Source organism: Fusarium solani (genome assembly GCF_023522795.1).
Source record: "Fusarium solani strain SB1 chromosome Unknown bctg00000014, whole genome shotgun sequence".
NCBI classification, from domain to species: domain Eukaryota; kingdom Fungi; phylum Ascomycota; class Sordariomycetes; order Hypocreales; family Nectriaceae; genus Fusarium; species Fusarium solani.
Window position 1 is genome coordinate 758,793 of NW_027072141.1, and position 27,144 is coordinate 785,936.

Here is a 27,144-nt window from a genome sequence, read left to right on the forward strand (position 1 = left end):
GACGGTCTCGAGCCAAGGGCCTTTAGACGAGAAGATCATTGATGGAAGCGAGCCCGAAAGGAGCCAGGATTGACTACGTCAGGGACTCCAGTTAGCGACCGTTGAGTACTCGCGTTAAGCACTAAATCCTAAACGGCAACCACATTTCATTCTGTTTCAATACTGCAAGATAGTGGAGGGATAGGGCGATAGAATGACGGGATAGGTGCCGGACGGTAAGCCATATAGGTAATGCAAACGAGCTTTCAAGGATAAAACGTCCATAGAGATTCGCGCGCGGGGGGAGTGAACAAAAAAAGGAAAAACAAAAACAATTAAAAGAACAGAGTAGAAAAGAAAAGAAAAGAAAAAGGAGCTGGCGCATTAGGACATATTTAATCGCAGAGTCAGACAGAAACAAAGAGGTACGCGATTAAAGCAGTGAGTATTATAATGTTATAACTATTTTACAAAGTGCAGAACCCTATCCCGACCCAGCTCAACGGTTTGCGGAAGCGCAGTCGATATTCCCAAAAACATCGGGAAAGCACTCTCTAATAGGAGGGAGTTCCATCACTACCCGCTCTAAGTCCGCAGGGAAAGTTGTTCTCGGCCCAGCTTGATTAAATCGACGCCCTTGACTGAAGGGCACCTTCGAGATCCTGTCCGTTCGATTCGGTACCCTCGACGCTTGGTTTTTATCCGCGCCATTGCCGTGCGTTACGGGTGGCGGCTTGAACTTCGTATGCGGCTGATTGCTTTGACGATTTCCAGTGCGCCAAATGGACATCATCGCTCGTTGGTGGGGATATGCGGCTCGAGTCGGACGAGCCGCTGGTCCGGGTTTTATTTTGGCTTGATCGCCGGCTGGCATTCGATTCGCTCCTGCTGGGCCACTCATCAGAGATTGTGGCATCTGATTCGATTCCCCGGGCAGGCACAACGCTGTCGTTTGAGATGATTGTTGACCTTGCTGCGGCCAAGAGGTTCCTCCTACGGCCGCGGGAGAGGCCCCATACCAGGTAACCCAACCATTTTCGCCTTGGTTCTGTCTCTGGACCACCAAGCCGGTAGGATGGGCGGGGCCCGTTGGCAGTGGCGGCAAATAGGAGTGATGTTCCAACTGCTGACGCACGTAGACGGCCGGGCGGCAGTCTCCCCAGCGGGAACTCGTTTTGGAAGCCATCCCCGCGCGGCCATGGGTCGGTGGGCTGGCCACTCCATTCCAAGACGTCGGGATTTGCTGTTGGCTATTCTTTGCATCAAGAGGTCCATATTGCCAGCCCTTCGCTGTGGCGGTCTGGCATGCCATGCTCTGAAGAGATTGAGCGGGTTGTGGGTTCCTGGGACAAGGCTTGACTTGAGGTCCAGCCATTTCGTAAAAGTGCCAGTCAGTCGGACGGTCCCAAGCAAGATGTGCGGCGGCGGTGACTTTTAGGCTGTGGTGTCGCTGGGCGGGACAAACACCTATTCGATGCTAAAAGGCGATAGCTTGAGAAAAGGGACAGGTAGGAGTTTGACTGAAACTTAGAACCGGGTGAGCGGCAACCAGAGCCCATGATTAGCACTTACAGACGGTCAATTCGGTCTTAGCTAAGCGGCTAGGTCCAAATGGCTTGGCTAATAAGAGACCGTTTTGAACAACGCCGGCGGCAAGATTAGAATGTTGGCGCTGTTCTGAGATCCGACATAGACGCTATGCTAAGCCCAAGGCTATTTGGTCAACCTAAACGTGGAATTTGGCAAGGAAAAAAAAAAAAAAAAATGACGATGGCCATTTAGGGACTTTCACTTGACCGCAACGCCGGCATCACGGGAACCAAGCTGAGGGGGTTTCCGGGTGTACGCAGTCTCACCACTCCCAGCACACAGCCACTTTTGACCATGTTTTTGTTTCCGAAATCACAGCTAGCACCTCTGCCAGCATTCAAGCCCTCCTATAGAAGCCATTACGGATCATTGAATTTACGCGAAAAATTGATTACCGGACTGCAAACTTGGCTGTCATGAACCACTGCGACCTAGGTTTCCTAGGTAGGATAGATCGATGGCGATCTCAACAGAGTAAACCAACAGGGCACAAGGTACTCTACACCGGTCGAGTCCATGAGGACACAGATATCTCATCTTCATCCATGCCATCATCCTCGTCCTCTTCGCTCGAGGCCAGCCACAAACAGCGAAAGTCTTCATCCTCGCCAAACTCACGACAGGGCTGGTTATGCGTAAATAAGATGGAAATGGGGCTTGTAGAAGGCTCAGAATGAGCCTTTGCTTTATCAACGTTCTCCTCATTGTCAGAGCCGGATTCTGCTCCAAGATCCGCCGTGTGCTCACCAGCAGGCTGGATGGATTTGCAGTTACGGACGGGAAAGTAAGTAGCCGACTTTGAAGATGACTTTGGAAGAAAAGATTTCAGCCTCTTCCACCTGGTGATTGACCTCAGAGACCCCTGGGACTTTTCGGTCAAGCCTTGACTGTTGTCGATCATAGTAAAATTGCTGCGGTCCATGGCCCCTCACCCTAAGACAGAGCTCATTTTGGAAGACCAAGAACACATCTTATATACTATTGCGCCCGTAGTGAGAGATGCAGTTGTCTGATTACGGACCGTTTGGCTGTCGCTTTCTGCGTTATCGTGGAGTTTCCTCGCGGGCTAGTCAATTTCAACCTCGTTATGCTTTTCTTACGAGGCCATCTTGTTCATGCGACCATTGACTGACTCTTATCCACAAGCACAAAATGCCCGGTCTCTAGAGGTTCGAGACACTGGGAGCGGAGTTTGAAATCTTGGTGCAGTGGTCGATGAATGACAGCTGGTACCCCTGAATCATGAAGGCGACCTCGCTGTGAAGAGAAACGGCCTCAAACCTTTGAAGTGGCTAGACGCCGCTTTTGTCTAGTAGTATTTCTCTTGGGTATTCAAGTTTCGGGTAGCTATTCCAGCGCCACAGCTACTGCAGGACTGCTGTACCTTCGGGATCGAATTGAAATGCGAAGGCTATTCCAGGGTGGCGTGTGGTGTGGTGCTTGTGGAGGGTTCTTTTTTCATGAAAGTTAAAAGCAGGCTTCCTCCTTCTTACCATATTCAATGGCTGTTAAGTTAGCCAAAGACCGAGGCACACGGTATTTATAGTCTAGGGTAGCCTTGGGTACATGAATAGACCTGAAACTGTACTTCTTGGAGGCCACCACTAGGCTTTCAAATTGATGGATGATAAGCTGGCGTCTCATTGATCTCTCTCTCACTGGTCTGTCTTATCTGTCGAGCCAAACAGTCAGTTGGGTCCGGCTTACGTGGTCTATTAAAGCCCTCAAACAACTGCTGGCTTAAAGTATTTGTTTTGTAGAGGGTGTATTTCTAGCTCAAATTATAGCCATGGCGAATAATTGCAGCGACACAATAAGACTTTTACATTCAGCCAAGTACTTCTAATAGCGACACTCAAAAGGCTTGCTTCTCATCACTCACTTTTCTTATCACCGACTTATTCTACGTGCTAGCGGGCATAGGATCCTTTGAGCCGAGCAAAGATCACAACGGGAATCTTCAACGACAATCATTCATGTTATGAAATAAAATCCGCCACCATAGCAACCGAGGTATAGGTTCAAAGCTATATCCAACTCGGCTCCTTGTACATAACTCCCCTGGGGCCTAGCGCGACCCGCGCCACTCCGCCTCCATCACAAACACAGACGCAACAACAGATACGCGTCTCCAGCGGGTATGCTAGCTGCAGCAGGCAGCCACGCTGTCTCAACGCTGCCCAGTCTCAAGCAATATCTGGTGGTAAAACGGCCAACGCAGCTGCAAAATATGAGTGATCCTAGTTCAACACATGGGAAGAGCCTGGATTATTCTCGTTTCAAGTCGCCTGCATCAAGAGCGCCGCAGGGATGAAATCGAACCAGCAGCTCCGGCTTTCGCCAGAATGTCAGCAGTTTCACCTGCCCAAGCCAATCCAGATTCTTATCGACCAGTTCCCAGTCATACGAGTACACCATGGCGGCGAGGGTCATCTTGGCCTCAAGATATGCCAGGTTGACGCCCAAGCAGGCACGAGGCCCAAGAGAAAACGGGCGGCTGGCCTCCTTGATACACCCAGAACCGTCCCCGATCCAACGATCAGGCTGGAAATTATCTGGGTCGGGAAAGCTTCGCGTATCGCGAGACATGACAAAGTTGTCCACTGACACTTCCGTGCCAGGCGGGACATCGTAACCGCCCACCTTCGCACCGGGGCAGGTCCGTGGAAGGCCTAGTGGAACTGGAGGAAACAGACGGAGGCCTTCCTCAACCACGGCATGAAGATATGGGAGCTTCTTTGTGGAATCTCCATCGATCTCATCCTTGGACGAGAAGGACGATCTCACCTCGCGCTGCAGCTTCTCCAGCGCTGTTGGCGTTGTTAGCAGATAGCAAGTCACTCCGGCTAGGAAGGTTGCCGTCGTTTCCGATCCGTCCAGCAGCAAGATCTTGGCCTGCTCCGCTAGCTGGTCCTTGTTGAAGCTGCCGCGGCGGAGGATGTAAGCGAAGAAATCCTCACGCTTGCTTGAATTGCTCATCGCGATCCGCTGGGCCACCTTGTCTTTCGTCAGCCTCTCGTGAAGGCTGATGCTCGCTTGAAGGTCACTGGGCATGAGCCAAGAGAGAAGAGATTCGGGAACGGATAGTCGTTTGGCCACCTGGAGCAGAGTGAAATGCTTCGTAAATTCCAGGATGAGCGAGACGTAGATGTCTGGTTTCCAATTGGCGACAGACCTGAAGGATTCTCCAAACGTCAGCTCGCCTATGGCTGTCAGCCCTTCGCTCCTCGCATCAGTGGCACATCTTACCGATGATATCAAATGTGAGCCAGTTGTACACAGCCGACATGTCGACGCCTCCGCTCCCCGGGCTGCCATGCTTGCCAATCTGCTCGACGAAGAGCCAGACGTGGCCCCGAATGATGTCCTCGCTCTCTCTCAGGGCTTTCGCGCTAAAAGCGTGAGAGAGGGATCGTCGCTGCGGCCGGTGCTGCTCGGGATCGATCGTGAAGACGATGTCCGGGTGCACGACGGAGGGACCTCGATCGTAAAAGACTCTGCTCTTGAGGAATGGCTTCCTGCCCTCGATGGCGTGGCCGTAGATGTCTTTGTAGGCTTGCGGGGTATTGAAGCTGAGCTCGTTGGGTGCAACCCTGACCACGTCGCCGTATTTATCATGCGCCCGCCTCATGTCGAATGGATAGTTTCCTCCCGCCCACGCTCGGATGAACCAGAGCTGCGCCGTCCTGGATTAGCATCTGGTCTGCCTGGTCAGGCATTGGCTCCGGCTCACCTGACTGCATGCTGCAAGCTTTGGACCGGGATATCCAGCAAGAGGGTGGAAGCAGATGCGATAAATGGCCAAGGCCAAGAACGCGAGTCCTGCCTGTAGAATGGAAACGGTTATTACGGCAGATACAGGGGCAGTTGGGCCGTCTGGCGTACTGTTGTGAGCAGAAAGACAAGACCCAGAAGGACGGAACTCTGAGTGAGCATAGGTCGAAGAAAGCCATTGTCCAAAACACTTCGCGACATTTCCAGTGCGGCCGACCTAGGAATCAAATTACTCAGTCTGTAGGTCTTTGTTTAACTTGGAGAGCTTGAACCTCCCAAGCGAGCCGAGGACTACAGCCACCTTATGTAGCCTTCTGTGGATTGAGGAAGGAGTGACTTCTCAGTACAGGACTGGCTGAAATTAGCCGCTCGCTGACGAAGACTTTCAAGGCTTGTGCGTACCGGTCATGGATGAGTGCGTCGTAAGCAGTCCTTGCCGACAGTGTACTTGTGCCTGGCGGAATTGCCGAACGCTACTCGTAAAGCAGGTGCTTTGGAGCAAGTCCATCTGCTGGTGGAGTTCGAAATCTGCCGTCCACTTGACTCAGAGTAAGCCGTCCGAGTTATCCAGCTTATAGCTCTCTGCCGTCCATGTGAGTAATGACACTGGACTGCCGCACACGTACGCAATGAGTTCGATGAGTGAGTGCGCAGTCTTTGTCCCGGCTACCCTTCTCTTCTATCAACGTACTCTATTCAACCACGCACCAGGCCGCCATTATTCAAGGAGGATAATAGCAATTTTGAGACACAGTATGATGAAGACAGCATAGTAGACAGTAGGGATGTAGATAGAGCAAGGACGTAACGGTTGCATAGGAATATAGACGTTATTGATTATTACCATAGGCGAAGCAAAGGTATCTTCTACGCAATGATACACTCGGATCATTCTGCTAAGCCTGTTAACGAAGGCAACCGTGAATTAACGGCTCTCATTCTACTATCATATCATACCATATCGAAGGTTCCTTCCGTATGAGAGTAATAGTAGAGAGGATCTTCTATCTCTACAACTGTATCCTGTCCCTGTCGCTCCCTTCAAGTGAATCGAAAGGCGGCGGAAGCCAAGGACCACGTTATGAGCCCGGTGACAGACCGCAAGAATGCGTCGCCCTAGCCGACGGCGTTACCCCTAGAAGCTAGAGCGCCACTCAGCTCCGTGGTTGAAGACCACAGGCCTGCGCCGTTGAGGAATAGCGAACCGATGATAAGAAGACTGTTGAAGAGAGTCAACGAGGCGTTCTGCCAACTGGAGAACTTGACATTCATGTGAAGGGAAAAGATAGCACTAATCCCAAACGAGAACCAAGCTATTGTGACCGCCGAGGTCATTGAGACGATGGAGTCGAATACGGGAATGGCAATCGACAGGACGAAGGATAGCGTCCAAAACGCCGTGGCTATGCTCATCCAAATTGACCATGACCTGGTCGTGTTGATCGACATCTCATGGGCAATTTTGTAGTGCTTCATGACCTCGACGTAGACAAACTTGATTCCAGTGTGGCCGAATGCAAGGCCCTTCGACAACACAGAGGGAATGACGAGTCCGTAAGCAACCTGAGCCAGTATCCCAGGAGCTGACCCCAACGCAGGCGATGCCGTATACTCGCCGGCAAGGCAGTAGATGGATACTGCGACAAATACGTAGAAGCCGATGGAGCTGGCTTCGAGCCAGGCCAGTGCGGCGCCGAAGTCTCTCTGCGGGTTGGTCATCTCAGCCATGTAAGACACAAAGCTGACATTTCCGGAGAAGGCGTAGCAGATCTTGAGGCAAGCGTTCAGACCGTCCCTGAATGAGGGTTTCGCAAACCAGACAGGCGCTCTCCTCCACTCGGCCGGGGCGTTCACAGGCCGTCCGGCTGCCAAGGCGGCTATCACGACGATGGTAGCGGCCAGGATGCTGATGCATGATGGAATACCGCTCTGCGAGACGAACCTTGCTGTGCGAGGGATGCAGAGAAACCAGCAGCAGATGCAGCCGATGCCGATGAATGCGGTCGAGCCGAGTGCATCATCACTGAGCAGCGACAACGCCACGGAGAAGGTCACAGAGGCTGACGCGGCGGTCATGACGACCAGGAGGATCATGCCGAACGCCGCCACGCATGCAAAGCCTCGTCCACCGACGATGCGGGCCATGTCGACGATGTTGAGCACATGCGGGTGGCGGTCGTAGAACAGCTTGAGCTCGAAGGCGGTATACCAGGAAAGACAGCCCAAGCCGATGATCGCGACCGTACCCGGGACCAGACCAAGCGTTTTTAACACGCCGGGGAGTGACAAGACGCCGAGGCCGACCTGGTTGGTCAAGAGCACAAAGATGGCATCTCGACGGCTCATTGTCCGAAGGCCGGGGGCCAAGGTGGTGTTGTCGACCACTTGTGGAGCCCGGTCGTCGACATCATGACTGCCGTCTGTAACCCCAATGTTGGTAGTTTCGATGCTGATTGAGCCGCTCCTTGGCGTAGATGAGAACACCGGCTCCTTTGCTTCCTTGTTGTACGAAGCCATGGGTTCGTCTACCGCCTTGCCTGAGGGAGTAGCCTAAAGAGCCCCGGCTCTGGTGTGGTGATGAAGTGCTGATCGGTTGGAGCAGAGCCAGAGGAGACGACTTGCGGTAAATCGGAATACTAATGGGAACACCAATTTCATGTCAAATAGTTTGACTGGGCCCTTTTACGCAAGCTTGAACATCTCCATGTCGTGAATGGTCTGTGTGGTTCTGGGTCCATTTCAGACCGGTCTGCTCCGGTGCCGCATGGCCTGTACGGGCCGGAAAAGATGGAGAAGAAATTACCAACTAGTTCGTCGCACTTCCCATACCGAGCATGTGGTCAAGCATGGGTTTGTCCTGACCCGAGGCCGAAAATAGACGACGTTGGGGTCGTACCCAGGGCTTCGGTAGCCCATGTAACAGCAATGGAATAGAGAGCTAATAAAGCCACGGAGAGTGGTGCACCTCTGTACGCCTTCATTCTTATCTCAAATCTTTTCGGACTGCACACTGGAAATTGATCGCCATCCTTATCCGTCTGCACGCCATTATGCGTTCATCCAGGAACACCAACACCAAGTCGGAGCTTCTGCAATCCCTCCGAGAGCGCTTCAGCCAAGCATCAAACCAGCAGCAGGAAAGGGTCAGTGAAGTGAGAATCGAAAACTGCATCGGGTTCTCCAAGGTCCCCCTTGGCATTGCTGGCCCGCTGCGTGTGGCTACCTCGGCGTTCACGGACGACATCTACGCACCACTCGCCACATATGAACCGACACTAGTGGCAAGCTGTTCTCGAGGATGTAAAGCTTTCAACGCTTCCGGCGGCATACGCGTCGAGGCCCTTGGCAACGGCATGTCTCGAGATCCCGTCTTCGTCTTTGCCAACCCCGGCCACGCTGCTGCCTTCGCCAAGACCTTGCCAACGATGCAAAGCTCGTTCGCTCGATGGGCAGAGGAGACGAGCAAGCACGTGAAGCTTCAGCTCTTCAAGCCCGCTCTGATAGGGTCTCAGGTCCATATCTTTTGTAGCTATGACTGCGGGAGTGCGGCCGGGCAAAACATGGTCACCAAAGCCACGCAATACGCTTGCGACATGCTTCGGAAGTTGTTTGCGGATAAGTACCAGATCCGAGACTTCTTTATCGAGGGGCAGTTGGCATCCGACAAGAAGCCGTCCTGGGGCAACGTCATGAACGCCCGGGGCGTCGAGGTCTTTGCCTGGGGGAAGATCACCCCGGCGGCGTGCCAGTACGTGCTCGGGTGCACCACAGAGCGCTTGTACAGGGCCCAGCAGACCCTGAAAGAAGGGGGCATCCGGAACGGCCAGTTCGGTTCCAACATCAACACGTCAAATGTCATTGCGGCCATTTTCATATCGACGGGGCAAGACCCGGCCAGCACAGCAGAGGGATCTTGGAGTCACCTGACCTCAGAGCTCGACTCGGAGACGGGTGAGTTGACGATGAGCCTCTACTTTCCGTCGTTGCCTGTCGGGACGGTTGGCGGCGGCACTGGATATCCGATGCAGAAGGAGGCGCTCGGGATGCTCCGGTGCGGCGCTGATGGGCCGGGGGACAAGGCTGAACTCGCCGGGATCATTGCTGCGTTTGCTCTCGCGTTGGACGTTAGCACGAGCTCAGCCATTGCCAACAACACTTTTACGGCTAGTCATATGCGCCTCGCACGTGGTGAGGCGGCGGCAAAGCTGTGATGCTGGCTAGTCGATTTTCTGTTGATAGAACCTAGCATATTGATCGGAATCGCACTTAACCTCATTTCATCCCATCACGTAGAGATCAAGATCGTTGTCTTTCCATATTGTGATGATGTTCTGATGTGGGGTTGGTGTGATGCCCCAGTTGAATTGGCTCTGACTAGATGAAAGGCTAGGGTTGTGGCTTGTTTGTTAATGCAAGGGGCAATTACAGAGAAAAGAGGCACCGCTCTGTCATTACTCGAGTATCAAGCAACTCGACAGTATTGCTTAGTCAAATCCGAGTGGTAAAGTTTTTGACATATAGTAACGATGAGGACTATCACACGCCAGCTCTGACTCCGATTTGATCGAGGGCCCTGGTAGGCAACATAGCCGTAACAGATTGGTTTACCGAAGCACATCCAGTTGTCAAGGCCGCGATCTGATGAGCTCCTTATATTGACGCCGTCAGTGCCCATTGTATCCTTCATCACCACGAGCTACCTCCATCTTGACGTCTTCCATGTAACTTTTCAGCTGGTCGATGGCCAAGATCACTCTCTCTAGTCTATTCACAATCAAATGGTCCTGGTTCATGACCTGTCTTCCGCCGAGACTACCCAGACGAGAGCAAGGAGAAGAGAATGGGGCAGATTCCGAGCCTGACCTGATCATGTAGCGGGACGATCTACGCCGCCGGGATTTCCGGACACGATGAAATGTTGCACTCGACTGCGCCGACGATTCTGACGGCGTTCGCGGCGACGCTGTCTCGGCGTACTCCACGACATGGTCTGGAACTACAATGGAATCATCGCCGCTTGAGTCTTCGGTTTCTTCGCAGTACGAGTCATAAATTTCTTCGCTGCAAGAGTCCTCGGTTTCTTCGTCTGCTTCGTCGCGGTCAGGGCTGACTCTAGCAAACTGGGACTCTGTATCCCTACCGGATTTTTGAGAATCCCAACTCTCGTCATCGACGTAGTTAACTGGCCTCGGGATATTGCGGGGCATACTTGCAACAAACTCGGTTCGATGACCTAACCCGGGATGTGATCTGCTTCAGGCCAATAAGGTCGTGGGGTGGGCGCCTAGTTAAACCAGAGACCCAAATCCATAGGCCAGGTACGATTTATATAGGCAACTTGGTCCCGAAAAATTACACCAATGTCTTATTCGAAATCTCTGGTTGCCGGGCTGCTTTCTGGGACACCAAGGACGCGAGGCGATATTAGGTCAGCGCGCAGGTCAGCGCGCAGGTCAACGGCCAGTTTCTAGCGAACTTTGGCAGCATCGCGACGAATAATACCCCATGCCAGAGTTCATTTCGCCCAGTAATGGACAGTAAAGATCCTTCCGTCAGTCGTGGTAGATCCGACCATCCCGATTCGGCAAACGTCAACGATCCAGGCAGTCATTCCTGGCTACTAGCTGTCCAGCCGAATAGTGTAAGAAAGCAGCCTCACACTCGGCCTGCAGTCCGAGCCATTGCATGGTTCTTCACTCTTTGTCCACGCGGCCTTTTTTTCTTTTCTGCCCTTTTCTGTCCTTTTTCTTCAGAGGAGCCTTTCTCTTGCGCACGGCATCACTCTCTTCATACTCTCACCTTTTCTGAAAAAATCTATCCTGCCTGGGCTGCTTCAGCTCTGGAGGAAGTGAAGATTCGTCATACACTTGCCAAGATGCCAGGCTCCAGCGGATCCGCCATTGAGCTCTATATCTTCACAAATTCCAACGGCATCACGGTCGTCTCGCCCCTCCTCATCCAACTGAGGAAGAGCTACGAACTGCTTCCAACAAAGGGTGACGAGGGACATAAAGACCTTTTGATTTGAGCCCGAACCCTGGTGCAAAGTCTCGAAACTCCACGCGAGACCATGGCCAAGCGTTCCCAGCGCACCGGAAGAGTGACAGGACGCCGAGGCCGACTGGTTGGCCAAGAGCACAGAGATAGCATCGCGACGACTCATTGTCCGAAGACCGAAGGCCAAGGCGGTGCTGCCAACCACTCGTGGAGTCCGGTCGTCAACATCACGACTGCCGCCTGCAATCCCAATGTTGGTGATTTTAACCCTGGTCAAGCTGTACTTTGGTATAGATGAGAACACCTACTCCCTTCCCTATTGTGTAAAGCCATAAGCTCGTCCACCACCTGGCGCGAGAAAGTAACTCAGAAGCTCAAGTTCTGATTTGAGTACAAAGCAATTGTTAACCGATGGCGATCAGGTAAGCGAGGTGCAATAGGCTATATGGATTCGCTCATAGTCAACAATCTGAGCCTATCTGGCCTTCCGGCACCCGTGTTTGAAACAACTTACATTGTGCTTTATGTCTATTACAAACAACTGGCCAAGTTTAAGATGTAAATAGCTATTTGGGACTAGGCAAACAAGGAGGGCTATTCACCAACTGCTCAGCTCTCTTCCAGTGTCTTGTTTTGTTTGTAGGAAGCGTCATTGTGCGTGCATCCTTTCCAGGCCAACAGCGACGGCACGATGTTGCTTACAGTGCCTTCTCATAACGAACAAAGAGCTGTCATAGATGAAAATAAGACCTTTTCCCCTATTCTTTCCCCTTCGGCTCCTAGAGTCCATGTAATTCGTATAGCTCAAAGTCACTGTGCAGAGGCGCCAGAGCTGCGAGCCACGGGACTTCCATCCACGCCTAGCCAGTCTCTCATCCGACCATTGGCTCTTTTACGCTTCACAAAATCTTTTCGCAATTGGAATCACTGGCTAGTTCCTCTCGTGCCAGGGAATCTTTGGCTTCTTCGGCGTGCTGAGAGAATCCTTCTCATATAGGTAAAAGATTTCTGGAGTGCACCGGGAGTGCTTCTTTCCCATTTCAAAGTAATAGCAATGCTCAGTCGTTTCCAGATCATCATCGAAAGATGGCATATACGTTAGATCCAAGGTCCGTAGCTGGAACTCCTCATCCTTGAAGTAGAGTATCTTGGTCCGAAGGCTACCAAACTCGTTCTGGACATACTTGGAAAGGTCATCGACCTGAATAGCACGCCAATAGTTCGGGTCTGAGTACTTCAATATAATATTGGGGTTCCTATAATGAATCTCCATAAACGTTTTATGCTGGCTCCAGTCTATCCTGAGCCACTCAGGAGCAGACTCCCAGGACAGAATGAGATGATGTCTGTGCCGAGAGGCTCCTGTCAGCGCTGATCGCAGACCATTGTAGAGATGCTCGAGATCCTTTCCTATCAAAAATGCGTTTCCTCTGGCAGAAAAGGCCTGATTAAGAACCTTGATGTCATTTTCAGCTGAAATAAAACGCCATAAGTCGGTGTGCTTCTCGCAGAACCCTGAGGTTTGTCCTGTATGTGATTCGGGCCTGATGTGCCCTGCCATGGTATGCGTTGCGTGGAAAGATAGAGCCGTGGTTGGGCCAGCAGGTCGGTTGATGATATTTATGTACCAGCTAGGATCGTTCTGGATAGCAATGCGTTTTACTCTGGCAAAAGCCTGGACGGAAGTGTTCTAACGTCCAGCAAAAGACGCATCCCCCCTCACCTCATCACCACGCGCCAAGGCGGACACATCACTTCGATCTTATCTTTGAAGTCCGATACAGCAGAACCAACCAGGGGGTGTACAAAAAATGCAATGTAACCCAAGAGCCAGAAAGAGATTCGGCGTATGCGTCACCCTTCGGCTGGTGTTTCTGCGAGAGTGCCTCACTGCAGCCCCTAGGCAGCCTCCACCAAAGCGGGTGGCCATATCTGACCGTGTTCCTGCAGCCCATTGCACTTCTTGGCAAGTGACCATAGGTCGCAACGCTGAGAAGGACCCTAGTGGCAAAAAGGGGCTTTTACCTTGCATTTTTTGTACTACGCTTTTGTCACATCACAGATGTACGTTATGGGACTCACCGCTGGGATGCAAGCCCAAAAGTCGCTCCATTCCGAGTTCCCAGTCTAACAGAACAACTAGAGCGCGACGCAGGGTTTGCCTATCGAGTGCAAGCCAGATCTCACAATACGTGTCAACGCCCCTGGCTGTTTCAGACTTGACGGTCAGTATCTCTTGAAAATACGGGGGCGAGGGCTCTGAGAGAGCTTGAATTCAAAGACTATGTCTGAGAGAGGCAGCCCTGTCAGATGATGGCAGTTACATCGGGGCAACATCAGACATCAAATGTGAATGTCAGTGTAAGCAGCATGAATGCGAACTGTGACCGGCCAGCATGAATCTGCGTTCATTTCTAAGCGGTTTGCTTCGGTGTCGAATGGCCGGCAGGAACCGAGAAGGGTTAGGGGATAAGTTTTCAGCTAGTTCAGGATAGCTCCCATACCGAGAATGCAGCAAAAAGTAAGGCTACCTAAACCCGGGGGCGTAAGTCTCGTCTGATAATGTGCCGAAGGTAAAGGGCGCAACCAATTTGTATTGATGGCTGAGTAGCTGGTAAGTATGAATGTGCAACGAGCGTGGTCTATATAGCTGTGTCTTCCTTGACCAAGACGTCTGGGCTCCGGTCTAGGGTAGGGCCGAGGCGTGCGAGGTTTGGGCCTCCTTCGCCGCTTGTCCCTTGTCATGGACGTGACATGGGTAGTGTCTGAGGCGTCGCCTGGTCAATAGAGCAAACACGGAATACAAGATGAGAGACTTCATGAGGCTATGGCTGGCTAGTATGTAATTGAACAGGAAGAATCGGAGAGGACAAAGTATCCGACCACACAACCAGGTTAAGGTGCCACATACCAATTGTCAACATAAGCGCAGCTGTCAAGTCCAGGATAAGTGATACTTCTGCAGTTTCAGCCAGCAAATGCTTCCTAGCATCACTAACAAGCTACTTCCTTAAGCAATGGTCTTCAAAACTCGAAGATCTTCTTTTCTCTAAGGGGGGAGGAGGGGGGAGAGGGTTTGAGAACCTCTCGCTTGCTAGGAGAAGTTGCATAGTAAAGAGGATTGAACGATTAAATAGTTGCTTAGAAAAGGTAAATACCTAAAGGCCAGAATGACTGTTATTCTATATTGCCTGTCTGGAGATGATGATACCAAATATAGCGATCGTTCATAGCCTCTTGTAAGAGAGCTGATGACTAATTGTATTGAATGATGCCTATGCGGTACTGAGCTACCCTACTACTTCCCCCCAACACGCTCTTTACCTAGATTGTCCACACTGCCGCCTTACCACACAACTCACCATACACACACCATAGCGGCTGGTAGTCTCCTACAAGCACCATCAGGCAAGTTGAAGACCTCGGGACTAGATTCTACGCTATTTTTAATATACTGCCTCTATTCGTATAGATAAATGTATATATACACAGAGAAGAAAATCACACATGTGCTATATCTAATCTAATCGAAAACGGCACATAAGCACAAAGACGCAAACATACCCCTTTCGTTAGAGCAAGACTTAGGCAGACAGCTGGTACAAGCTGCTGCCCTCCTCAGCCAAGGCAAAGCTCTCCACCCACTCGCGGATAGTAGTATCAGCTTAGACCGGAGTTGAGGTCGAAGTCGCTGGGAAGCTCCTTGATAGCGACACTCGAGGTGCGCCCATCAAAGACGGTGGCGACCTTGATGAACTTGTCGACAGGGCGGACAAAGCAGTCGGAGCTACTAGCGCCCTTCTCGAGGTGGAATGTGCTCTTGCACTTGGTATCGCCGGAGGTGAGCCCCTCGTAGATATCCACCTCGCCGCATCCGGTGGTCCAGCAGCTGCAGTCACCGTATTGCAGGGTGCGGGGGATCCGCGCGTTGAGGGCCCAGAGGGCGGGCATGCCGCCGTTGAAGCCGCGGCCACCGTCAAGGGGCATCTTGAAGTGGAAGAGGAAGACCTTGTTGGCACCAGAGAAGCCCTCTGCAGCGAGAAGTTAGTGACTGATCTTGGGGGTTAGCGCGATGTCGAAGGGGCACGCACTGTACGCGACCTCAGGGACGCGAGAGTAGCCGCAGCTCTCGTCGCACCTGTCAGCGCTGAATATGGCGAACTCCTTGTTGGAGGGAATGTAAACATCCCTGAGCACCTTGGGAGAGCCAGAGCCGCCGTTGCCATTGGCGTTGAGGTAGGACAGAGAGTTGCCCCAGGTGCTATGAACTCAGTCAGTACCAACCTAAACCAAAACACTCAACGTGTGTCAGCTCACTTGTCGAAAATTCCAGAGCCGTCGCCGCCGTAGTTGCCGAGGAAGACTACGTTATCGGCAACCTGTTGCTCGGCGTTGTAGTAGGCGGTGCGCTGCCAGTCACCTCCGGCAGGAGGCTTAGTCTTTGTCTTGCCCGGCATGTTAACCTTCTTGCTCACGTCAGGCTTGGGCTTGGAGGTGCCCGGCTCGGGGGGCTGCTCGACAGGTTCAGTAGCGGCGGCGGCGGGATCGGGAGCAGCAGGAGCCTGCGTAGAAGGGATGTCGCCACAGTAGCTGTTCTCCCATGAGACGACCTTACCGTCAATAGTAGCGGTCACCCATTCGGCACGCTTCTTCTTCTTGCGTTGCTCATGGAAGTGGTGGTGGCCGTGGCGGCGAGCGTGGGCATGAGGGGACGGGGCATTGTCGCGCTTCTTGTTCTCGGAGCCCAGGCTGTAGACGGCAAACTCCTTGAGGTTGAAGGGGCCGCGGACGCGGACGGAAAGCTATAAGGCCGGGGTTTAGTTTAGTAATGGGAGTTATTACAAGCCTGGCTGACTTACCTACATCCTCATCAAGCGGCGCAAGGGGACCGCTGTAGGGAACATCTTCCTGAATACATTGGCCATCGTTGGTCATCTTGGAGACGGCCTTGTAAGTGCCACTTCCTGCAAACCCTCGTAGAGGATCTGCTTGACGGCACCGCAGAACCAGTTGCCACCCTCATTGAGCGCAGTACCGGTGCATTGTTGAGTCAAGGCCGAGACCAGACCAGCAGCGGCCAGTATAGCAGGAGTGATGAACTTCATCGAGTATCTTTCCCAGATTCGGAATATTTCAGGCTGAAGAGTCGTAGCGAGCGACGAATGTCTTGAACCTGTTTTTGAATGGGGATTTTCGTCTTCTTGAAAGAGACAAGAAGCTCTGGGGGCGGTCACAGGAACCGATTGGCCTGCTGAATATAGACAAGGACTCTGGAGACCAGAAATATCACATGGATGACTAATGCCAGGGGCATCAAGCTCTGCTCGGGGGCACTACTTGGGGTTCCGCTTTGACCTCCTTACGCGATATTGACCCCACGCCCCAGAGAGTTCTTGAAAAGACTTCTGTCGAAGCGGGATCCGAACATCGTTCCTGAATACGCCGGATGGCTTTGCTTCGTTTCCTCCTATGGTTGGTTATGCCGCCCAGAAATCAGTGGGTGCTGTAACCTATTGAGAGCACCAGTGTTAGTTTAAAAAGAAACCCGGGCGATAATGGCGATAGACCGCTATCGCTTGGGATTCTGGTCCGAAGTTCCGCGGACTCTTATTGCCTTTATCTCAAAAAAAAAAACTCCCGCACGGTAGACGTGAATCCTTTTATGAAGTGTCTCCATACTATCTCCATATCCACAACATCTAGGCTGCTATCATTTGCTCTAATCCATGCCTTGTTCCTTGTGTCAACACTGTTCACCTACATTGGCTCAAGCGGATCGTGCATACCGGCAGGGGTCTGGTTCCGGCTCATTTATGGAGCGACGCAAACCGGCTTCGGGCCCAAGGTTCGTTCTCACTATATCAGCCCGTCACCTCATCGAACTACAACAAAGGAGAGTTCGCAACTCCAGTTTGGTAAAATGCAGACATTTCGCTTGATCCTCTCTCTTTCTTTCATTGTCGCTATTCTCGCCGACGATGGCCATCTCGCACTGATCACCAGCACGCATAACAAAGAGGAGCATGTAAAGCATCCGCGTGGCTTGAACACAACAATCATATGCCATTCTCCGCAGCCATCGAGCTCTGCATCCCTCTTCGACCATCTTTCAAGAGTATTTTGCCTTGAGGCGGAGCAAGAAGGCCTGACCCCGGAAAAGGCCTTTCAAAAAAGTTACAACATGGGCGGGAAGTCGCATACGTTTTCAATCCTTTGGAAGCTCCCCTGTCAGCAGGAGAATAAAAGGCTGAATGTCCCGAAAACAATTTGCCATGCAGATCTCGGTGATATCCGGTTTACATGTGAGAACCTCCCTAACTGAGGAGGCCTAGTGCTAATAAAGGCGAATAGGCGATGGCCAGGGTGGTGTCCGCCTTGATAAATGTCTAAGTTACGGATACTGGACGTCCGAGCAGGTGACTATTTGATTTGGGAAATCTGGGCTGATTTAGTGGTTTCTATCTCTATCCGGGCCATAGCCGCCCTGAGTCCAAGCTGGTCTAGTGCAAACATGGCTGGAGCAGCACCTTAATTGAGCCAAACTCCATCATGCATGATATCAGGTTAAGGTGACCTCTAGGCTAACCTTGCCTCCATTGCAACAGCATGGCCCCCAAAGGCTAGTCGAAAACCTGGTTCTTTTCGGCATGCCTGGTTTATAATGCTGCTATCTTCCATAGATACCTGTCCCCTGATCTTCACTCTTGAGCGTAGATGGCAATCTGGAGCTTCGGGAAATCCACACATGATCATCCTCCTGAAACCTACATGAGATCAGCTCTAGCCCGAGTCAGTGTGAACTTTGGCAGCATGGAGCTTGTGTCAGGGGAGAAAACCCTTCCGGGTGTTTCAAGCACCCCATCAGATATCCTTCTACAGGCCATAGCTTGCAGAGCGACTAATTCAAGTCATAGATTCGACTGCTGACACTTATAAAGACATTGGCTATGCCTAGCGGGACGGCTGAAAGCAAACTATGCTTGCTGATACCGCGTCTCTTCTATTCCAAATGCAGCTAAGGCAACCTGATGAACAAACTGGGGCCCAAAGCCCTCCTCACCAAAAACAGAACCGCTGATCTGGACAACTCGTGCCTTCGCAGGCACACTGCTACTCCTTCGTTCTATAGCAGCGAGGCCAGATCCCCCATTCCGATTCCCAGCAAAGGTATACTCCCCATCCCGACTGAAACTTATCATCCGGGGAACAATACCTCCCGTTGAAGTCGTGGCGGCATAGCTTAACCTGGGAAATCTACAACTCGACTGGCAGAGCCTGAAATGGGTCACAGCGTCAACCCACTTTCCCGCCAATCGATTTGAGACATATAGGCCCTTATTATCGAGCGAAGGAATAATGGCACTGGCGGCGGCAGTAAGCTAATTGCTCGGACAGAACTTGCGAACAAGCGATGGGATGTTCTGGGCTTGTTTGAGAGGAAGACGGTGGGCCTGGTAAGCGATGGAATAGACAGGGACTTAATGGCTAATTTCGCAAATGATTATATAGTGGGTGGCTTTGTCTGCGCATTGGGGGTAGAAGACGCCATGGCGAGAGCCACAACCGCTGGGCCCGGTATAAATATTGTCCTCAGTTTCATATGCATCATCCTGTGAATCTATAGTGATGATCGAGTCGGTCCCAAGATCATTGGGATGAGGAGCGCCCTGCCATGCTTTGCTTGGACCCAGCTTGCCAGGAGACCTTATAGTCTTAAGCAGGTTTAGGTTATGGTTCTCAGTATTCTCAGTATCCCAGACGTCGATAGTCCCAGCTCGATAAGCAGAACCGACAAGACGGGTCTTGTTAGGATTAAACTGGAGGTGCACGACGCTAGAACTAGCCTGCTCCTCCCCTTTTAGCTCTAGTATATTGATTTGCAAGTCTGGCTCAAAGACATGAAGTGTAGTTGAGGACTCATCGGCACCATAGAGTATGTTTGGTGGTATGAAGGCCATCCACAAGGGGGTGCCGGGAACTTCCTTCACTACTAATACAAACCCCATGTTCCGTCTAGGAAGAAGTCGGCGACAGAGATTTGCCCTACTCTACCAAGCAGAACGCGAGCAGCAGGCGGATTTGAGGTGCGGTGAATGGGCTAGATTGTAGCTGAGGTTATTGCAATGAGAAGCGCAGCCAGGGTATACATGATGAGCTTCATTGTGGTAGTGACGGCCTGAGTGACAGGGTGAGAGTTAGTTCATTTTAGGTCCAAGTGCGTCTCTTTTACCGTGGGAAAATATCGAAAGCCAAGCTGAAGGGAAACTTTAATTGGGGTGAGTTGCAGCTTCTGCTTGAGCAGGCTAGTTCTTGTCGTTTTTTGTTTTTTTTTCCCTCCTCTCTCTTTCTTATCAGGGAACTACCTTATTTCAGTTTCGTTAAGAAATAGTGACGCTGTTGAATACGGGCTCGTTGATTTAATACCAGCTACATCTCTCCAGAAACTCTGTGCCAGTGCTTCTAAGTGGTTTAAGGCCCTTCCTCTTTTAAAACACTCATCTCAACCCCCCTCCCAAGTTGGGCGTCAATCCTCGCACAGAGCATTTCAACATCCTCATCTTTCCTCTCCACATCCATGTCGCCATCACCCGGCGGGGGGTAAATAACGATGTCGGGAACACCTGGGTTGGTTTCGTCCCCTCTAGCCAATGTCATGTTCATTCTGCCAACACTGTCCACCAGCATTGGCTCAAGCTGATCGTGAGCACCCATCCCTTGACCTCTGCCGGTGCCAGGCGCATAAGAGGTCTTGTTCTTGGTCCATTTTTGTTGTCGCAAGTAAGCGTACGATGTGTGCCTTTGTTGTGACTGTTTCCTTGTTCCTGACCTGTTGCCAAATGACCTGTGCGGGTAGGTACCTGCAGCGATGCGGGCCAAGTCTGGTTTTGCCATCTCCGTCGACATCAACATCAGTGCAAGCCCACATGAAGGCGTGGCGCAAGTCTACTTATAGGCGAAAAACTATCTACACGCTCAGCTACACTCGTGATGTGTCACGTGGCGGATAGGTTCGCGTCCAGCAACGGCCTCTTCATTGGAGGGTCAGCCAGCAACCAGCCAGGAATCGATCGGTTTCCCTTCCCTTTCGAACTCGTCTTTTTCAGCCACTTTAGACTTCTTCCCTAAACGCGTGCAAGGCTCTTTCGGCGGGTCCCAGCGTCCACGGTGAGCCTTCGTGCATGGCCCTCTTCCACCATGGCAAGCCTCGAGACGTCGAGGAGGAGGATGGCAACGGCAAGCAGGATATAAGAAATGGCAAGGTATCCCAACCACTCTGCTCGCTCCCTCCCTCTCCCTAGCGCCGGTCGACCTTATCCCCGCCGAGCGAACCCTCGAATCTGAAAAATGCTGATTCGATGGCGTCAAATTACGTGCACAACCATGGGTTCTCGCCTGCCGGAGTCATAGATGCAGAGAACGAAGAGTCAAACACGGACGCCAGGGGTACCAGGGACAAGGCCATTTCATGCTTCCCAACACTTCTGCCTCCTTCCAGTCGAGATCCGACTGATGATCTGGAAGACGGCCTTTGACGCCGTAGATCCTGCCGTAGTCGTCTGCTCCTTCTCCGAAGGCCGCCACAGAGCTTCGGTCAATCACCGGCACGCGAAAGCCAGCCGTCTACCGCCTGTAGCGCTGGTATGCCGTGAGGCGAGGAGAGAGTGGGTCCAATGCACGCGGTCGAGCAGGTCCCCCAGTTGGCTCCCCGAACGTGTTTATGTGCCCCGAACGGTGTTTCTTGTTCCCGCGGCCACAGTCGTCGGTTCTCGGTTAAGAGGGCTCAGTCTGTCTATAACGCACATCGCCATCGACATTGCCGACAGTCCCGACGTGTTCCTGATTTTTGAAGCGCTCGCCCTTTTCCCTCGGCTGAAGACCATCATCATTGTCGTGCCATCCGGCGCCGTTGACGAGACTCAGGTTGTCGAATGGCAGCAAAGGCTAAGGGAAGACTCGCATACACTGCAAAAAATTGGCGCTTTAGTAGATGGTCCATCGAGCGACGGCGAGTGGCACAAGGGGACCTATCTTGGATGGCTGCTCCGCAATTATCTGCAAGGCCCGCAGGTGAAGGCGTTTTACTCGCGGGACAACAGTCCCCGTGTGAAGCTCTATATTGACCGGTCAGGATGGTCTCAAACGACGGAGGAAAACCTTGAGCAATCTTGGTCTCTCTTTCTTTATTAAAATACATCCAGTTGTAATAAAAAATTGACCATTTATTGTGCCATTAAGACTGAGCCCTTTGCGTGATAACGCGCCCATCAGTTTTCCAGTAGCCAAGTACTGAATAGTTACCCTACACCTTCCTTCGTTCTCTTTTATTTTTTATTTTTTTTATTTTTCTTCCCCCCACTTCCCTGTACCGGAACCTGCTTCTCCATTTCAATGAACCCCTCATATTTATTTCACTTAAGCTAGTACGGGGATCGACATGTTTACTGGTGCATGAGGTTCTCTTATCCCGCCAAAATCTTGGTAGGGGCCCAAGTTCCATCCTCTTTCAGCGATCAGGCCGACTAAAGCTTGTTGCATGGCCACCAGCACCTCTTCCGGCGTGCAGCGGTACGGCGTTTGGGTCGCGGTGACGGGCGGGTTTGGCGATTGTGCGGAGGCGATTGGCGCTGGTTGCGATGCTCTGGTCGTCTCGTCGTTGGGATTGGCCGTAGGCGACCAGTTCGGTTCGGGAGCTGGCTGCGGTGCTGACTCGTCGGCTGTGGTCGCGCTGCTGGTCTGCCGGTTTCCGCCAGCTGCTTCATGAGGAGATGCAGCTGACGCAACGGCGCTGGTCGCAGACAAGCTCGCCGTGGGCGCCTTCGGACTAGGACTGCCCGGGGGCTCTTGCAGCTCGCCGGCATTGCTGAGCATGTCCATGGCCATGTCAATGTCCAAATTCAGATCGCTGAGGCCGTCCACGCCAAAGCCCGCCGTGCCCTGAAAGCCTGCCATGGACATGTCCATGCTCATCCAGGCGTCGTCGCCGGCCATCATCGCGATGAATTCGTAGGGCGCTGACTGCTCCTGGGGCTCTTCGAAGTGGATTGGCTCGCCTGCTCCATCATGCATGAAAGCTGCGCCGCCGTCTGCCGCCTCATAGGGCTCACCTTCGGCGTCGTGTTCAATCGCAGCAGGTGGAGATGTCCGTGGTTCCTGTTGGCGACGGAACACATCCTGGTCGTGATCCGCTGCAGAAACGGCAAGACCAGTCGGGGCAATCTCTTCGTCGACGCCGTCGTCCTCGGGCTCGTCGCGTTCGTTGTCATCGCAGTTATCCAGCGGTCCAACGATCGGAGACGCTGGGGTACCCGGCATGCTCCATATGCTCGCACCCCGATCCCCAAGTACTGACTCGCTTCCCGCGACTGTGATCTGCGTGAGGGCTGGAGAGGCGTGTGATGCTCGCTGGGCATCCGCAGGTGGCTTTCTGCGCCGCAGGTTGCGCTCCGTTGTCTGCTTTTGCACTCTGTAGGGCTTTGCTTCGGCCATCTGCTTCCTTTCTTTCGCCGTGTGTCGGACGAGCTCGCCATCATCGGACTCGACCTGTCTTTTCAGTATATCTCGTATCTGTAATTGCCGCCATCATTAGCCATCCGTCGAAAAAGGGTACCGTGTGGCTTTGTGCGTACGATTGCGTTCGCCTCTGGCAGCGGTTCACCGTCTGGGTTGTAGACTGAGCCGTCCCAGAAGTCGTGGATCTTGTTGTAGAAGAACAAGATGGCCGTAGTGTTGCATTCTTTGCCAAACTTGTAATTCTTGTGTATCGCAGTCATGCCTCTCTTTCGCATCACCTGGCCCACCCACGCAGGATCCCATGGCCGAGGCCCTTTCGGACGAGACCCTGCTGGATCAGGGTCTCCTGGATGCTCCCGTCTTAGGCCGGGCTCTCTCGGGCGAGACTCTTTCGGGCGAGAAGACCCCTTCGAACGAGGCTTCCTGCAGGCCATCCCGTGCCGTTGACGAAGATGTTTTTGGCGGACGTTTCTCCTCTTCCAAGAGCGAAAACAACTACCACCTCAACCCATTTCTTTTCGGTCATCTCGCCGGTATCGTGCCCAGTTTTTGAACAGTCGTGCGGAATCGTCTAGGTGCGATATCGAGTCTCGAAACGGACGGCCGCTGTCCCCGACGGGCCATTGCCAAGGTTGGCCACTGTGAAGTCCATTCTGGACGACCCATGCTCTCTGTCGCCAGGTCAATTTCGCCATATTCGCTCGTTACCAGAATGTCGGGACGGTGTAAAGGTCGAGATAGGCCAGAAGATGGGATGGGAGGGGAATATGAAGGAAGTCCACATTGGACGTCTTTTAGAGCCAACAGTAAGTGACAGTCGGCGAGGGGTCCTTTCTCCCCCGCTTGTCCCCGCCTTGCCTTGTTCAGTCGCTTTCGGATCCCTGTTGGGGTACGTGCTTGACCAGATCGAGATTGGCCGTTGCACTCGCGCATCGAAATCCCACTTACGATTGAATTGTGCGGAGGATTATCCCCCACCCTCCGGTGCCCACTTGGTGAAGCCACGAAACGAAATGCTACATTATGGCTGAATCGGCGCAATCACTGGTCATCACGGGGAGGGCTTCCGATCAGACCACGTCTGTAGCGTCTCCATCGGCCTCGGAATGGTTCCTATAACCCACCTGCGATGCTCCCGCTCTGGTCACGTCAGCTAATAACGGCCGGTAGCGGCCTCACTAACTTAGCTGCTTGTGCGCATGGAGCGAGATCTCCACACTCAGTTGAACCGCGGCAGTGTTGCCATCGAGCAGTTGCACCGGCTCAGGGCCAATACACGGCGCCACTGGCACCGCTATAGCCACCAGGAGGCCTTATAAGCCGCTATGAAGAAGTGAAAGCTTGGTTCTCCGTTTCGCATGCTCAATTCTACATCGTCAGGGAACGGGCTCAGACATGGCATTTGTGCACCCCAGGACAATTGAGTGAAATAGAGGCTCTCATACACGATAGGGGCTCTACGGAGATTAACCCACCCCACTGTTCAGCAACACAATATTTCGTGCATCCTCACTGTCTCATTTTGGCTGTTGCGTTGCATCTCACATACGGCATTCTGTCACCTTGACCTCTTTCGCCTTGAAGAAAATCTCCACAAAGGATCCTACCTCATTTGTGGGACCGCCCACCTCGCGGAACCGGACATCTTGGAAAGCATCCCCCACACATGGTTATGAAGATGTTCCCTTCCACTGCGACGGAGAGCTGCAAAGGGCCCGAGATGCCGAATTAACCCTCGAGCGTTCCTTGAGACCAGAGCTGCGTGTCATGCTCAGATCTGGCCATTTGCGCGCGGCTCCGCAGCTTCGTTACGCACAAAGCCCTTCTCAAGGGCTCGATGATCCCTAGTCCCTTACCCCGAGAATCAGGTCCGTAGCGCCGAGTAGTTTGAGCAATTTCAGTGCGTGTATTTTGGTATCGTATATTCTCGACCTCATGGTCAAGCTACCGAACTGCTCTCTTTTCTGGAGCGTTGAAAAAAAAAAAAAAAAAAAAAAAAGAGCAAGTAACGTGACCGCGTCTGCATGCAGGTGTTGCAATGCAGGTATGACAGCCGAATCGAACCCTTGCGCAGCACGCACGATCGGCGGGGTGGTACGTCGCTACAACGGTCAGAAAATTCTTTCCCAGGATCCCTGCATGTGCACGAGTCGTACGGAACGAGGCCCTTCTTTTTTGGCTCTCTGCCACAGCACGCGTTGATAGACTAATTCAGTGGAGAAAAGTCTATATTGGTTTTCCCTGCGCTTTGCCCTCCTTCTGACTCGGTGCCTCCGACTGCCCTCGTAATCTACGTGACCTGTCAACTTCCTTCATATGGGGCCATTTACATCGATTTGTCATTTCGTAGCCACACTAAACATCATCCATCGTTGCGGCTGATTCCCGACGTGATGATCAGTCCCGCTTGTCAAAGTCAAAGTGGCCCTGGCTGCAACTGCCGCTTCTATTGGAACCACTCTAATTTCAGCACTTTCCCACCCCGGCCCGTCAAGGATGAGTTCCCCGATAGGACCGCCGAATTCGCCGCTTTTCAGCTTTCAACATGGTAATGACACCCCGGCGCGAAACGGCTGGCACCCACCCACCAGCACACGCCCAGCGAGACACTGCCACGGCTGTCCAGGTGGACAACAGTGGCCCTTTTTTGCCCTTCCAATCCGAGATACAAAGAAGAGCAAGTAATGGAGTGAGGAATAGCACAACATCCAGCAGTTGATGGGTAACAGGCTCGCAGCTCGTTTTACAAGCAATGGCAGCTCCGGGGCGCGTGGGGGTACAACAGCCAGTTTCTGCTCTTCTTGTGAGGGGACCATACAAGACAAGCAGCTGCCCGAGCCTGCCAAGAGCCATCCTCGAGGCTGCACCCGGGACCCTTGCTGTGCATGTTGGTGGCGTTCATCATTACCGGTTCAAGCTGTACAGTACCGCACAGCCGAAGTAGGTCGACAAGTATATATTTCGAATGCTGCCGATCGCGCCCGATAATCGAGCGGTTTCATGCTCAGCTTCACATGTCCATTTTTTTCTAAGCATCGTTTTCGCTCCCAATTTCGACCGCGCATCCCGTCATGAAGCAATCTTCGCGGAAGCATCATTCTAGCACTCGTGACTCTCGTGCAAGACCATACCCCTCAGCACAGCAACGGACAGAGCGGAAGTCACGTACATCCAAGGCTCGGTCTCGTCACTCACAGGATGTGGACCCACCTAGGTCGACCCATTCGAGACTAAAGAAAGTGGCCCGGCGTGATGCGCAGACCGCCGGCAATGATCGAAGAGGGGGCTACGGGCCGCGGTCTCCATCCGATCAGACACCAGAAGGGGAAAGCTCCGACTATGAGTCTGAAAGGTTCGTTTCATACCAGCATAGAGAGCTGCCCTCGTAGGCACAAGCTGAACAGACAGAAGAGGCGATTATGGCGGCAATTATGATGGCGACTCTGCTAGCGATTCCGGCGAGGAGAATACCAGTCCGAGTCGTTCAGAGCTGGAGCAGCTCAAGGATCTGATCATTGAGTTTAGGCGGGAACAAAGCCAACAGTGATTCTCCCCAACACCCCTCCCACTTGGATTGCCCTTATTGCCAATTTGCCACATTTAAAGCATCGTGTGCTAACCCTTTGTTTTCCTTAGAATTCTTGACATGGACAAAAGGTCTGTTCTCTAAATAGTGCGAGCGATCTCAGGTTTCCTTCCTTTCTATGCTAACCGTTATACAAAACAGAACGAGGGAATTGGCCCAGCAGTATGTATTAGTCTTGGATTTTTGTTTTCTCTTTTCTCTGACTTAGTTGCTTGTAGGGTCTCCGCATTGCGCAACCAGTGAGTCGTCACTTTTATCTAAGAAAATATATTGAGAAGCTGAATGTTGCAGAATACAAGAGCAACCGCAGGTATTGGCCGCCACAATCTTGTCACCCCTTATGCAGCGGACGTTCTCTATAACGCAACGAAAACAAGACCAAGCGCATCATGGAGGAACGGGAGAACATGGAACGATAGACCCAATGGAGATGTTTGGCACAGGTGGCGAACCGTTTGGCTGATGGGTAACGTGATCGCGACGGGCTTTCTTAAGTCCGGTATATTGTTGTTGAAACGTTCAAGTCTTTGTGTCGCAGGGTAGGCATGATCTTCGCGGCCTCATGAAACAACTGCGTTAGTAATCTAGCCGTATGCTTTAAGTAACTCTGCGGGATGGAATACCCCGCACAAGAGATAACCTCAGACAACAATCAATCAACACACTGCTGCTGCTCATTATTCTTTACCTGACCCTTGATCCTTTTA

General features: G+C 52.4%; 11 protein-coding genes across 11 annotated transcripts; 2 read left to right on the top strand and 9 right to left on the bottom strand.

The window, feature by feature from the left end:
• Window positions 1-2,068: 2,068 nt before the first annotated feature.
• On the bottom strand, window positions 2,069-2,491 carry MRS44_017715 (uncharacterized protein; the record flags this gene model as incomplete). Its single annotated transcript, XM_065615617.1, has 1 exon — window positions 2,069-2,491. The coding sequence occupies one exon, from the start codon at window positions 2,489-2,491 to the stop codon at window positions 2,069-2,071; it is 423 nt and encodes a 140-aa protein (XP_065471689.1).
• A 1,346-nt stretch (window positions 2,492-3,837) lies between these two features.
• MRS44_017716 (uncharacterized protein) lies at window positions 3,838-5,544 on the bottom strand (the record flags this gene model as incomplete). Its single annotated transcript, XM_065615618.1, has 4 exons — window positions 3,838-4,772; window positions 4,819-5,245; window positions 5,303-5,395; window positions 5,455-5,544. 4 exons carry the CDS (start codon window positions 5,542-5,544, stop codon window positions 3,838-3,840), a joined length of 1,545 nt encoding a protein of 514 aa, XP_065471690.1.
• Window positions 5,545-6,459: 915 nt separating this feature from the next.
• Window positions 6,460-7,860, bottom strand: MRS44_017717 (uncharacterized protein; the record flags this gene model as incomplete). Its single annotated transcript, XM_065615619.1, has 1 exon — window positions 6,460-7,860. The coding sequence occupies one exon, from the start codon at window positions 7,858-7,860 to the stop codon at window positions 6,460-6,462; it is 1,401 nt and encodes a 466-aa protein (XP_065471691.1).
• Window positions 7,861-8,393: 533 nt separating this feature from the next.
• On the top strand, window positions 8,394-9,554 carry MRS44_017718 (uncharacterized protein; the record flags this gene model as incomplete). The annotated part of the gene is made up of 1 exon (XM_065615620.1): window positions 8,394-9,554. The coding sequence occupies one exon, from the start codon at window positions 8,394-8,396 to the stop codon at window positions 9,552-9,554; it is 1,161 nt and encodes a 386-aa protein (XP_065471692.1).
• A 453-nt stretch (window positions 9,555-10,007) lies between these two features.
• MRS44_017719 (uncharacterized protein) lies at window positions 10,008-10,550 on the bottom strand (the record flags this gene model as incomplete). Its single annotated transcript, XM_065615621.1, has 1 exon — window positions 10,008-10,550. The coding sequence occupies one exon, from the start codon at window positions 10,548-10,550 to the stop codon at window positions 10,008-10,010; it is 543 nt and encodes a 180-aa protein (XP_065471693.1).
• Window positions 10,551-11,176: 626 nt separating this feature from the next.
• Window positions 11,177-11,506, bottom strand: MRS44_017720 (uncharacterized protein; the record flags this gene model as incomplete). The annotated part of the gene is made up of 1 exon (XM_065615622.1): window positions 11,177-11,506. The coding sequence occupies one exon, from the start codon at window positions 11,504-11,506 to the stop codon at window positions 11,177-11,179; it is 330 nt and encodes a 109-aa protein (XP_065471694.1).
• A 765-nt stretch (window positions 11,507-12,271) lies between these two features.
• Window positions 12,272-12,901, bottom strand: MRS44_017721 (uncharacterized protein; the record flags this gene model as incomplete). Its single annotated transcript, XM_065615623.1, has 1 exon — window positions 12,272-12,901. The coding sequence occupies one exon, from the start codon at window positions 12,899-12,901 to the stop codon at window positions 12,272-12,274; it is 630 nt and encodes a 209-aa protein (XP_065471695.1).
• A 2,099-nt stretch (window positions 12,902-15,000) lies between these two features.
• MRS44_017722 (uncharacterized protein) lies at window positions 15,001-16,445 on the bottom strand (the record flags this gene model as incomplete). The annotated part of the gene is made up of 5 exons (XM_065615624.1): window positions 15,001-15,371; window positions 15,432-15,601; window positions 15,658-16,142; window positions 16,204-16,248; window positions 16,302-16,445. The coding sequence occupies 5 exons, from the start codon at window positions 16,443-16,445 to the stop codon at window positions 15,001-15,003; spliced, it is 1,215 nt and encodes a 404-aa protein (XP_065471696.1).
• Window positions 16,446-18,818: 2,373 nt separating this feature from the next.
• Window positions 18,819-19,346, bottom strand: MRS44_017723 (uncharacterized protein; the record flags this gene model as incomplete). The annotated part of the gene is made up of 1 exon (XM_065615625.1): window positions 18,819-19,346. The coding sequence occupies one exon, from the start codon at window positions 19,344-19,346 to the stop codon at window positions 18,819-18,821; it is 528 nt and encodes a 175-aa protein (XP_065471697.1).
• A 2,407-nt stretch (window positions 19,347-21,753) lies between these two features.
• On the bottom strand, window positions 21,754-23,111 carry MRS44_017724 (uncharacterized protein; the record flags this gene model as incomplete). The annotated part of the gene is made up of 2 exons (XM_065615626.1): window positions 21,754-22,881; window positions 22,968-23,111. 2 exons carry the CDS (start codon window positions 23,109-23,111, stop codon window positions 21,754-21,756), a joined length of 1,272 nt encoding a protein of 423 aa, XP_065471698.1.
• Window positions 23,112-23,152: 41 nt separating this feature from the next.
• MRS44_017725 (uncharacterized protein) lies at window positions 23,153-23,404 on the top strand (the record flags this gene model as incomplete). The annotated part of the gene is made up of 1 exon (XM_065615627.1): window positions 23,153-23,404. The coding sequence occupies one exon, from the start codon at window positions 23,153-23,155 to the stop codon at window positions 23,402-23,404; it is 252 nt and encodes an 83-aa protein (XP_065471699.1).
• Window positions 23,405-27,144: the final 3,740 nt, after the last annotated feature.